We start from the raw sequence: 13,570 nt of genomic DNA on the forward strand, positions 1-13,570 counted from the left end.
CGATATAAGAGACATATATGGATTGAGCATGGCACCATTCTATAAACCAACATCTATGTTTACTTTTTAAAATTTGAAACAGGAGCACAAGAAAGTTTCTATTTGCTATGACAAAAAGTTCTACCATTTTTTCCCCCAAAAAACTTTCATTTTCAGATAAAGAAAACTATTCCTGTGTTTTGTTTTGGTACACATTTATATGTCAAGTTTCCCTAGAAGTATTAAACAGTCTTACTTTGTTTCGGCACCTTACACCAGTGCTAGATAAACATCAGATACTTTATTTGCCTAGTAATAATATGCCATTGTTTGCATATACTGTGAGACAAGTCAACATTTGAACCACAGAGGATCTTATCCCTGCACAACAAATCATTATTTTCAATATTGATGGGGATGTTTCCTGTGGTTCAATGAATACATTCATGATAATTACAGGTGTTGCACAATCATTGACTTAAATCATCTTCAGTTTAATCTGCAAGACAAGGCCAAATTAAATTAACATTTGTGCAACCCAAGTTCAATTTTTTAAGACGACTGGCTAAATTTATAACATGAACATTTCTGTTTGCATTTACATGTTCTAAAGGGTGGAATGTTTTTCCTAACTGGCATTGTAATTTTCATTCTTAGCTCTTAAAATAGTTTCACATAAAATCAGAAGATTCCTCGATAAGGACACCAGTCATCTTGTTGTCCATGCTCTGATTCATACCAGGCTTGACTATGGTAATGCCTTGCTGTTTGGGTCCAACTCAACAGACATACAACGACTCCAACGGCTACAAAACTGGGCTGCTAAACTTGTCTGTCGTACCCAAAAGCATGACCACGCCACACCTTATTTACAAGATCTTCACTGGCTGCCGATTAGGGAGACGATAACCTTCAAGATCTTGGTTTATGTGTATAAATGCCTCAATAACACAGCACCTGGCTATTTAACCTCTTGCCTGTCTCTCCATCGGCCTGGCCGCTCAAGTCTACGCTCAGCATCCGACACTACTCGCCTCATGGAACCTAACTCAATCAAGCTTCTTAAGTCAGCTTCAAGTCACACATTCTCTCATTTTGCTCCACACACCTGGAATGCACTCTCCACCTCAATCAGGAAATCCGACTCTTTTTGAACATTTAAGAAGTGTATCAAAAATTCTCTGTATCCTATCTAATGCACTGCGTTCTTGATGTAGTGGCGCTAAACAAATACATTATATATATGTATGTATGTATAAAATTAAGTTCATCTTCACATGAACAAATACATGTAACTTACTTGTTTTGACTGGAATCTCGGGAAAATGTCCCTTACTGACTTGATGGGAAAATCATCATCCTGACTGCCTTTTGCCACAATATAATAAATGATGTATCCATAATACATACTCAAGTGGATTATAACATATCCCATCTGCAAGAAAAAGTAAAATTTCAACTTTATGGTTTACTCTATTATGAAACTAGGTCTGTTATGGTGTTTTTCGCTGCTATTGATGTTGCTTCAGACTTACTATGCAAAAAGCAAACAGAATGGGCCATCATCAACGGTAATTCAATATCACATGCACTAAACGTAAAATAGATTTAGTAGGTGGCCATTTGCAATGGAGATTAAGAATATTCATTTTGGTTTTACCCATACACACTTTTAAAGCGCCGGTATCTGCCGCAAGCTGCGCTCATGGCGCTGCTCTACAAAAGAACAACCATTAAGCAATGAAAATAGCAATGTATACTCAGCACTTTCCCCGAGCTCTGTGGAAAGAAATCACTGGCATATTACTTGGGTTGGATTCAAACCGAGGACATTTGCGATTCTAGAGCAGAGTCCTTCCAACTAGACCACCAAGATTGCCTGATAGCCAGAGGCAGTTCGAACCCTGTACATTTATTCTTTCAGAGGGTAGCTTAACGATTTAATAGATAGAAATGTGCATCGGAGATAAAGAATATTAAATGGATTGTTGAGCTCCCCGTTTTTCACAATATCCCTGGTATCTGTTCAATCACTAGACTGCATTGTGTACAATGCACAATGTATCCTCTCATTCTCATCCAAATATGTGTCAAATCATACCTGACTGATGCAGAAAATATAGATTCCCAATTGGGGGAAAAATAGCACCAAGCTGGCAATCAGCAGAGATTTTCCGGCAACCGCAAGACCTTCTATGATCACCTGAAACACACAACAACAAAAAACAGTTCTAATACAAATGAACATTAGATAAAGGTTAAACAACTTTAAATGTATCGTCATAGATTGGTAAATACTCAAAAAATTAATGAACATAAAACTAACTTGGTAAGAAGGGATTTTGAGCAAATATTCCCTTCAAAGTTATCTGGTCTATAAATTATTCACTCCAACACAATTGAATCTGAAAAACGATTCATGCATGAATTATGAAATCACTTAAGGCTGGTGTGCGATCGCAAATGCTGTGGCCAGAGATGCAGTTGGTACCCCCTGTCACCTCGTTACAGTTGGTACCCCCTGTCACCTTGTTACAGTTGGTACCCCCTATCACCTCATTACAGTTGGTACCCCCTGTCACCTCGTTACAGTTGGTACCCCCTGTCACCTCGTTACAGTTGGTACCCCCTGTCACCTTGTTACAGTTGGTACCCCCTGTCACCTCATTACAGTTGCTACCCCGTCACCTCATTACAGTTGCTACCCCCTGTCACCTCGTTACAGTTGGTACCCCCTGTCACACCGTTACAGTTGGTACCCCCTGTCACCTCGTTACAGTTGGTACCCCCTGTCACCTCATTACAGTTGGTACCCCCTGTCACCCGTTACAGTTGGTACCCCCTGTCACCTCGTTACAGTTGGTACCCCCTGTCACCTCGTTACAGTTGGTACCCCCATCACCTCGTTACAGTTGGTACCCCCTGTCACCCGTTACAGTTGGTACCCCCTGTCACCTCGTTACAGTTGGATGTTCTTGTGCAAATACCATGACAGTTTCTTGTTTTTATTGGAGGGAATTATTACATGGTTGTACCCGCAAGTTTACTATTAAAATGTCTACTAGCCTGCAACAATTGTTTTAAAATAGTCACTGCCCAAGAGAGCATAGCTTGGGTTCCTTTTTGGTTTCCACTTTTTAATTTTTTAATTTAATTTTTTATTGGTTTTCCATGATTCATCTCATGCTCTTTCCTAGGTTTGTATGTTTTTGGACTTCCATTTCTTATTGGCCTTGTTGCCGTTTTTTTAAAGGACCCCGATGGAAAATGAGTCTAAGCTATTGGCTTTTTTGGGTTATCCTTGGATAATTGTGTGCAGTATGTTCTATTGTCTTTTCTTCTGTTGTTGTGTATGTATTTTTGGCATGATCTTGCTGGCTTTTTATCAGAACAAATTCAATTAATCAATTCATCGGCGTGGAGCACGCACACGCACAAGGTAAATTCCCTGCTAACCCGTGAAAAAGGCTTGACGTAACCATGGACTTCCCTGCTTCCGCGAGAACTGATTCTTTGCTTATGGTAATTAGAGTCATAAACGTGAGGTCTGGTGTGGCTTTCTTGGTTAAACTGGGCCAATGCTTTTAAACCAGCTACCCTTTTCATTGAGGTGTTTGACATTCAAGAAGAATCTGAAAAGACATCTGATACCCAAAATAGTAAATAATCTTCCTTTGTTATTTACTATTTTGGGGATCAGATGTCTTTTCAGATTCTACATGTATAATAGGATGTTCTGACTCGAGGATGACAGCGACAACACTTTGAATCTTTTGGCAAAGTCCAGTCTAAGTGACTGATATTACTATTATGATTATTATTATCATTAATATATAATAAATAAAAATAATAATAATAACAGACCATTTTTTATATAGCGCTTTCCACGCCTGAGGGGGTGTCTCAAAGCGCTTCCGACATTATTACCCCTGGTCACTGGGTCTTAAATCATTCCTTACACCATCTCAGCTCCCTGGGGAGTATACAGCCTGTGCGCAATATATGCGCTACTCGGCTAAACCAATCACAAGAGCCATCTCTGCCCTCAAAGGTACCCATTTACCCCTGGGTGGAGAGAAGCAATTATAGTTAAGTGTCTTGCTCAGGGACATAAGTGTCACGACCGGGATTTGAACCCACACTCTGCTACACAGAAGCATCAGAGCATAAGGGAATCAATGTGTGGTGAAGAGGTTTTTAACTTGTGGTTTAAAAACCCAACGAGGCCTGGTTCTTGATAATTTTACCAATGAGGTAAATTATCAAGAACCAGGCCTCGGCGTGTTTATACCACTAATTGAAAACCGATTCAACACACTTTGATTCCCATTCATAAATACCTTTTCGGTCAAAAAACATCAACACTTTTTTAGTCAAAAAGTAAAATAAATGCAAAAATTATAATTGTTCAATGATTTCTTTCAACGCAACACCCCTCCAGCTATGAAATGGTCAGGCCCTCGGGTAAACAACTCATTATAAGGAGATTGCTGTGCGCGTCACGCGTGATGTGGCACAACTGTTCCAGCCGTTGCTCTCGACCAATAGGAATGAAGAAACTGTCTAATAAGCACAGGTGCAAGCTCGCGTGTCACGCCCATGTTTCAACACTTTTTACTGGTGTTATATCATCCGTTTTAACACCCCCACGTGATGCCCCCTCGACCAATCAGAATGGATAAACTGTCTTAGGTATTTATGAAGGTACAATAAACAGCAGATCATTTGGATTGAACACACAAATCATGCACCTTGGATGTTACACGCACCTTGGCAAATATATTTTGTTGTTGCACATTCATACATGTACTGCACCTGCATGTGTATTGTGTCAGGTGGTGTGTGTCTATAGTCAAGCCCAAAGTCGGATTCTGCTATCCCTACCTAAACTCCAAAGCATTTCAGGCTCAAAGCAATATTTTTAAACATTGAGACTGTAGCTCCTACATTCCACTCACAAGGAAGAAAGTGTGTCTTTATAAACGATGCTGCAAAACTGCAATTTCATTTGTGACATCGGACAGGAAAAAAACCTGTGCAAACACATACAACATTGCAGACTGGACAAAATACAAAACTAAACAAGGTCTGTAGGATTTCAAACTTTGCATGGTGGAAATACGATATAGAAAGGTTTGCGGTAACACCATGTTATGACTATCTCTAATGAGTTGGGGTGGTTCTGAAAAGAACCGTTTGTTTAACTCGACGTTTCGATCAGTATGCTCGGATCGTCTTCTGGAGAAAGAAGGTCTACACCAAACATCTCCCAAAATAAATAAATGGCACAAAAACAGGAGTTTTTTGTTACATCTGAACACCCGAAATGCAACCCCACCCCCCCCCCCAAAAAAAAAAGGAAAAACGGTTGGTCTTGCAATGAACCATCGCAATCAGAGACCAATCAAATGTGTTTTTAACGTTCTCACCTTTAGTTTGACAAATAGTGTGGCTTGAGCAAGAACCAGGAGTGGCTGTGCTGACAGCTCGATCCATGTTGACAAAGCAAATATAAAGACACTAAATGAATAGTTGGCTATTACCCCAGGATCAGGCTGTTCCAAAACTGACATCCAAATGTAAACAAGGGGAATACTACAGAATATTGCAAGAGGGATCCTGGAAAACAAAAAATACAAGAAAAGGTAAATTAAGAACTGTGATAAAAAAACAAGAAAAGTTAAGTAAAGAACTGTGATAATGGACAGTCTACTTTCTAATGGTAACACATACTGTTTATAGCTTTGTGGTTGTCTTGAAACTGAAGCTAAATTGCTACAGTTCCCCCCCCCCCATCCACCCCAAAGGAGGGCAAATAAAATAATAGGGATATGCTTCACCTATTATTGTTCGTTAACTTACGACTCCAACATAAAGTCCCTGTCAGCGAGCGGCTGCTGGCCGACAAGTATGAGGATACGCTTGAAGGAAATATACCACCAAGATTTAATATCTTAGTTTATAACTTAAACAAATAGGGGATTCCTTAGAGATGATAAAGACACAGCAGGCGAATGAATTGGCAGCATCAACAAAGATTTTTAAATACTTATTACAATTCCAATCGTACCGGGGTGTATTTTTTAGGATATATGATCCATTATGTTTAATGAAACTATTAATAATAAGTGAGGATAATGGATGTTTCACTCAGTGTTTAGGGGATTTGTCTCAACCCTTTAATTGGGTTGGTCCTTAACCAAAGAAAGACATCCCAAGTTTCAGCCTCAACACCTACCCCTTATAAACCCCCAAGGATAGGATGAGCCACTCCAGTCCTCCCTCCTCCAGTCATCCTCTGTCCCTCCCCAATTTGTCTCACAGAACTTGGCAAAACATGCCATTTGAATACTTAACAAAGCCCCTCCCAAGATCACTGACACATTTATAAAACTCTCCTACTGACCCCTTGCACCCGCGTCACACGCGGCGACTGATGCCACGCTCACCATGTCGGTGGGCAAGTTAGGTTTACGTGTATTAACGCCGCGTCGCCTAAATGCATACTTCACTGCATAACGCACGGCATAGAGTTATATATACAAACGCACAGTGAAATTGCCAACCAGTATGGCGCATTCAAGATTTTTCTGATGACGACGTCAGGTGAAATGGGTCAATTGGCTGGCTACTCAGTCTGGCAGGTAAACACTGGTTGGTTAAAATAATCCATATTATATACCATGTGTAAGGAACGCGGGTTACACCACAGAGAAAAAGGGCAAACAGTAACTTACACACTAATCAAGCAAACCAGACCCTCTAACATCACTGAACACTGGTCAGTGAACATGCAAGTGGGCAAACATAAAGAGTATTAACTTCAAATCCTTTCAACTAAATTAAGTAAAATGAAACCACTGTTACTCTCCAAATAGTTGGGTGAAATTCCTTTGAAGTGCTTAAAATACTAACTTTGTGGTGGACTTACCATATTATATTTCATCTTCTGAAATTTAAATTTAGCTAATATCTTCTTGTGGTTTCGAAACAATTCTTCATAATTTTATATATTTTAATTTGTTTGTGTACTTGATAAATGGGGTGGGGCCTTGAATTTTTTTTTACAGTGGTCACTGGACGATTAAAAATCAATAAACTATTATATACTTTGTTGCAATAAAAATTGAGTGCGTAAGTTACGCCATTCTTGTGGCGCAACTTTCAGACTTGCGCCACTTATAACATGGCTAACTTTCGTGAAATCGGTAGAACTCGACCATAATTTGTGGCGCAACTTCAAGTGGACATACGCAGTTGCGTAAAGTTTTGTGAAATCGGCTGCAGGATCTCAGACAAACATGCACTTGAACGTATACAAAAAGGGCCTGTATGATTATCTAGCAAAAGAGTTCGAATCATATGATTGTGCCCTACTTGCTTTGAAAATGCAAGATCTGAAGCAACGCCTCCAAAGCAACGCCTCCAACTGTTGCCTCAACTTTGCCGAGTCCCTGTTGAACAGTACTGAATTTTGAGAGTGGCTTCCTAAGACTAGAGGTGATGGTAATTGCCAGGTATTTTGTAACTCACTTGTCTCGACAACTCCTAATGTACTACTAAGAGACATGCTAGTGGTGCCATTCCTTGCATGGTCAAATGTTGAAATGATACATGTAAGTGCCATTAAGCTACAGTTTTCCAGTTGCAGTTGATCCTGATTTTAGCCTTGCCCAAGGCAGTCGAATTATTCGCTCCGCTGTATAAAAACCCACCTGTATTCACTGTGCGTAACATCGCATGACACGATGCCCCCGTACACTATCCGCATGCGGAGGCCATCAGGTCGACAGCCTTGTAGGGTCTGTGTTGAAGCCACTGACCTCATTACTATAATAAGCGAAGAGTTCCCACGGTCATCTCATTACCATAATGCCCGCGAAAGACGAGATATGTCTACATCACACACCACCACCACGGACGCTCAGCGAGCATGATAGGCGTGCGTGATTGGACGTCAAAATGAATAATTCATTTGCCTCCTGTGTTGTCTGATAGGTCTGACGAAAGATATACATATTTATGAACTGCATACTAGCATATCCGAGAGCCCCCCCCCCCTCAATTTTTCAATACAACATATTAAACCCGGAAGTTACAGACCCGACAAGGCTGTCGGCCTGACGGCCTCCGCATGCGGTTAGTGGTACGAGTGCGGATGGCTTGTGTGCACAGTAGTCGTACGATGTGACAGTGTGTATACGGGTGGGTCATGCAGTGTGATCGCACGCATCACGCACAGGGTATATGGGTGGGTTTACAGCGGCGTCTTTTCGGAGCGCATAATGCGACTGCCTTGAGCAAGGCTATCCTGATTTAAGTGTTTTGAGTTTAAGTACATACTGATGTGTATAATATTTTTCTTCCAAGAGAATTTTTAATTTATGTAGTACTGTCGTAATAATATCTTTTATTTATATTTGTATTAATCATACTTTTTTATACTGACATATTTTGTATAAATGTTTATGTACTATTTGTTTGTATTTATATAACCGTTTTATACTGTCTATTTTATTTCATATTTGTAATGTACTTGTTTATGATTATTTTTATTTGTACAAAATTGTCGTAATTCAACAGATGGCTATGATGCCTTTTTTATCAATAAGCAATAAATAATAAAATAATAAAAAATAAAGGAGACTACCACCATCACATACACTTTTGGTATTGATATGAATGCGTGTGAGTGGTTAAAGTGGAGCAGATTGGCAGGGTTCTCTGTCTGATTGTGTTACTTCCAGCAAGATTGCTTACAATTACTACCAAAGAGAGTTTAAGGAAAGCCTCTCAACAGTTTAGTACGCAGGTCTGATCAAATGTGTTTTATTTAATTCTTAATGTTTAACAAACAATCTTCACACTAGTTGGATAGTGTAATTAAACTTAAACAAAGCCATTGGACACTTTCGGTACAGACAAAAAAATAAAAGTTCACAGATTTACAAATAACTTACAGGGTTTGAGAAGGTAGTGGTGAAAGACTTCTCTTGAAATATTATTCCATGAAATGCTTTACTTTTTGAGAAAAACAGTAAAACAATATCAATTCACGTTAGAGAGAATTACGGATTTATTTTAAACACATGTCATGACACGGCGAAACGCGCGGATACAAGGGTGGATTTTGAACAATACTGTTTACCGAAAGGGTCCAATGGCTTTAAAGGCAGTGGACACTATTGGTAATTACTCAAGATAATTATTAGCATAAAACCTGACTTGGTAGCGAGTAATGGGGAGAGGTTGGTAGTTTAAAACATTGTGAGAAACAGCTCCCTCTGAAGTGGAGTAGTTTTTCGAGAAAGAAGTAATTTTCCACGAATATGATTTTGAGACCTCAAGTTTAGAATTTGAGGTCTTGAAATCAACCATCTAAACGCACACAACTTCGTGTGACAAGGGTGTTTTTTTCTTTCATAGTTATCTCGCAGCTCCGATGACCAATCAAGCTCAAATTTTCACTGGCTTGTTATTTTATGCATATGTTGAGGTACACCGAGTGACAAGACTTGTCAACTTTGAGGTAAGCTAGTTACAGTTTGCATGGCAAAAGTTTAAAAAAGGGCTGGGCAACTTAACGGTGTGAAATACTGGTATTTTGAGGGCATTACAGCAAGTAATGTATCTTTATTGCCGTTGGTCATTTTGAGGCGTGTATATAATTCAAAAGTTATTAAAATTCCTTTAAATGACCCTCCCCCTTCTGAATGCCTGAACACCTAAAAGACAACCCATTTAATTAAGACAATCAAAGATAACTTACGAGCACCAGAGCAGATTGATGGTTTGTGTCCATTGCTTGTGTTGACCCTGACTGAGGCAGGCTCTGCGGAATGCTTCTCCTGACATAAACAGGATGGTATTGTATAAAAGTTGTAACCTAAAGAGATATTCAAAGACATACAAATTCAATGCAGACAGTCACAGTAGATTCATAAAATACTGTTTTCAACAGGCAAAAATGTCCTGTTTGCTCAGTAATCAAACAGTTTCAGGATTAACCATTTGACTTTTGTATACTTTATCTGCACACTAGTGCAATGCACTCACCCTGTATTGCTAAGTTATTGTGCGCACAGTGCATGCACGGATGACATGCAAAACCCACTTTTGTAAACATTCGGAATAAGCATTATAGACACTCATACATTTCCTAATGTAGGTGCGCACAGTGCAATGCACTCACCCTGTAAGCATTAGTTATAGTGCGCACAGTGCAATGCACTTACCCTGTAATGCTTAGTTATAGTGCGCACAGTGCAATGCACTTACCCTGTAATGCTTAGTTATAGTGCGCACAGTGCAATGCAATTACCCTGTAATGCTTAGTTATAGTGCGCACAGTGCAATGCAATTACCCTGTAATGCTTAGTTATAGTGCGCACAGTGCAATGCACTCACCCTGTAATGCTTAGTTATAGTGCGCACAGTGCAATGCACTCACCCTGTAATGCTTAGTTATAGTGCGCACAGTGCAATGCACTCACCCTGTAATGCTTACTTATAGTGCGCACAGTGCAATGCAATTACCCTGTAATGCTTAGTTATAGTGTGCACAGTGCAATGCACTTACCCTGTAATGCTTAGTTATAGTGCGCACAGTGCAATGCAAATTACCCTGTAATGCTTAGTTATAGTGCGCACAGTGCAATGCACTCACCATGCAATGCTGAGTTATAGTCCGCACAGTGCATGCACTCACCATGCAATGCTTAGTTATAGTGCGCACAGTGCATGCACTCACCATGCAATGCTTAGTTATAGTGCTGCATGCACTCACCATGCAATGCTAAGTTATAGTGCTTAGTTGAAGTTTATTATTGTCATAGTCAAACAAACAATAATTTGAGAGAGAAATATCTACCAATACCTGACAGAAACAACTCCTAGCATTTCCTTGGAAATGTGTCTCAGTATGAGAGCATTCAGTACAAACGTGGTCAAACGGAAAAGGACCTGGAAGGGCAAACATAAAATAGCAGTTATTATTGTAGGTTCAAGGCCGCTAAAGGGCGTTTTTTTTAATTTAATTTTTTGGGTCACTAGAGGGCGCTGTTTGCTTATTAATGAGATCATATGGGCGGATTGATGTAAGTTTAAGACAGTGTCACTCGGTTCGTTCATAAAAATAACCGGATCTAATCCTTTTCTTTTGATATCGTGATTGACTCTATGTGAAGGAAAACTTGTTTTTGCTGTTTTATGCTGTCTTAAAGGCAGTGGACACTATTGGTAATTACTCAAAATAATTATTAGCATAATACCTTACGTTGGTAACGAGTAATGGGGAGAGGTGAATGGTATAAAACATTGTGAGAAACGGCTCCCTCTGAAGTGACATAGTTTTCGAGAAAGAAGTAATTTTCCACAAATTTGATTTTGAGACCCCAGATTTAGAATTTGAGGTCTCGAAATCAACCATCTAAATGCACACAACTTCGTGTGACAAGGGTGTTTTTTCTTTCATTATTATCTCGCAACTTCGACCAATTGAGCTCAAATTTCACAGGTTTGTTATTTTATGCATATATTGAGATACACCAAGTGAGAAGACTGGTCTTTGACATTTACCAATAGTGTCCACTGCCTTTAATAGAAGTTTCATAAGAATTCAGGCAAAACGTTCCTATTGGTCTTCGCCCGACGATCACGGATAATAGGAATCCGGTTTCTTGGTTGTAATTTGAGGACCATCAGGTTTATTAAAATGTATCCACGCCCCTTGTGGACATCCGGTTATGTCAAAAACGGTATTTGCGGTTACGGTTGGGAAAAACTATTAGCCATTAGTTGTATATTCAAATTATTCGCCCAGGCCTAATCGGCAGGAAACTTACTCATACTCTGAGTCGGCAGAGTTTACTTGACTACGTCAGCTTATGTACCCAGGACACAGAGCCAGTGGAGGAGCCGTTTCATTTTGTGGGTGTGGTGCCGTGTGAGGCAAGCCTTTTGCTGTGTGGCCTCGATACCACCAAGGCTATTGGTCTTGATGGTTTTGGTCCCAGGCTGTTGAAGGTGGGGTACAAACAACTTGCGGCACCACTTACTCACATCATGAACTTGAGCCTCTCCACTGGCTCTGTGCCATCTGCCTGGAAACTTAGTGGCGATAAACTAAACATCATTAACTAAGTCTGGATTTAGACCTATGCACTCCACCAAAACTTGTCTTCTTAATGTTTCTGATTACCTCATGGAAAATATGAACTCAGGGTACCTCAAGAGAGCAATCTTTTTAGATCTTATAAAAGTGTTTGACACTGTTCACCATGACCATCTTCTCAACAAGATAAAACATATTGGAGTGGAGTGCAGGGTCTGGAGCTCGACCGGTTTTAATCTTATTTAAATGGTCGAAAACAGGTGACACAAATTGGTGAAAACTATTCCTCCTCTACTGTAGTGACTCCCAGTATGCCTCGGGGTTTTGGGCTTGGGCCACTTCTTCTAATATTGCACACTATAAATGAATTAGCCAATATGCTTCCAATAGACTCTAAAACGTTTTTTTTTTTATGCAGATGACACAGCTATTACTCATGTTTAATCAATTGGTCTTTATATTAAAGGCAGTGGACACTATTGGTAATTACTCAAAATAATTATTCATAAAACCTTACTTGGTAACAAGTAATGGGGAGCTGTTGATAGTATAAAACATTGTGAGAAATGGCTCCCTCTGAAGTAACGTAGTTTTGCCGAAAGAAGTAATTTTCCACGAATTTGATTTCGAAACCTCAGAATTAAGTTTTGAGGTCTCAAAATCAAGCAATGGATGTATCGGGCCCAAGTATATCTGCGACTTACTTTCCATTTTCGTTCCCGAACGCAATCTTTGTTCTGCCTCACAACTTCACTAAGTATGTTGATCGGGCTTGGTGACCGGGATTTCGCGGTTGCGGAGCCATGATTGTGGAAAAGTCTACCCTAGGACATTTGTGCAACCACAACGATTGCATGTTTCAAGAGAAAGTTGAAAACCTATAACTGAACTGATTTCCACTTTATGGACATTCTTGACTACAATTCACTTTTTTAATTTTGTGGTTTGCGTTATTTGACCCTTTGTCATGTAATTTTTTTCCATGTTGTCTCCTTTTTTTTATCAGAAATGGGGTTGATTTAATCTGGGTCCACCTGACGCTTACTTAATTTTGTATTTTATTCTGAACTTTTGTAAGGCAATTTTTGACTAAATTTTGTTTGCTTCTTTTTTAACTGTTGTGTATTTTTAAAACCAATTGCTATTTTTGCTCATGTTTTTTATCCTGCATTTTAATGTTTTTCTTGGCTGTACAGCACTTCGAAACAGTATTAAAGCGCTTTATAAATGCATTTAAGTTAAGTTAAGTTATTTTTATCTGGTTCCGCCCCAACACCCCCTTATACAACAAGCAATAAAACACAACAGCGCCAGACACATAATGGGACCTTTTAAAGGGTATGTACTTTTTCCTAACAAAAAACACAATGTCCACAGATTTACATACATTAAACTTACACAGTTTGAAGATTATGATAGAAGAAAGGTTCCCTTGAAATTTTACTTATTGAGGTGCTGTAGTTTTTGAGAAATGAGTAA

At 39.4% G+C, this 13,570-nt stretch overlaps 1 protein-coding gene across 1 annotated transcript in view; it reads right to left on the minus strand.

Moving 5' to 3' along the window:
* Positions 1 to 13,570, minus strand: part of LOC117307190 (protein RFT1 homolog) — a 43,886-nt gene that overhangs the window by 19,424 nt on the left and 10,892 nt on the right. The window contains exons 3-7 of the mRNA XM_033791866.1: positions 10,856 to 10,941; positions 9,749 to 9,865; positions 5,409 to 5,598; positions 2,081 to 2,182; positions 1,280 to 1,414 (exon numbers count right to left, since the gene is read on the minus strand). Of these exons, the coding sequence (XP_033647757.1) occupies positions 1,280 to 1,414; positions 2,081 to 2,182; positions 5,409 to 5,598; positions 9,749 to 9,865; positions 10,856 to 10,941 (630 nt within the window). The remainder of the gene's footprint in view (positions 1 to 1,279; positions 1,415 to 2,080; positions 2,183 to 5,408; positions 5,599 to 9,748; positions 9,866 to 10,855; positions 10,942 to 13,570) is intronic.

This window comes from Asterias rubens, chromosome 2 (assembly GCF_902459465.1).
Source record: "Asterias rubens chromosome 2, eAstRub1.3, whole genome shotgun sequence".
NCBI classification, from domain to species: Eukaryota; Metazoa; Echinodermata; class Asteroidea; order Forcipulatida; family Asteriidae; genus Asterias; species Asterias rubens.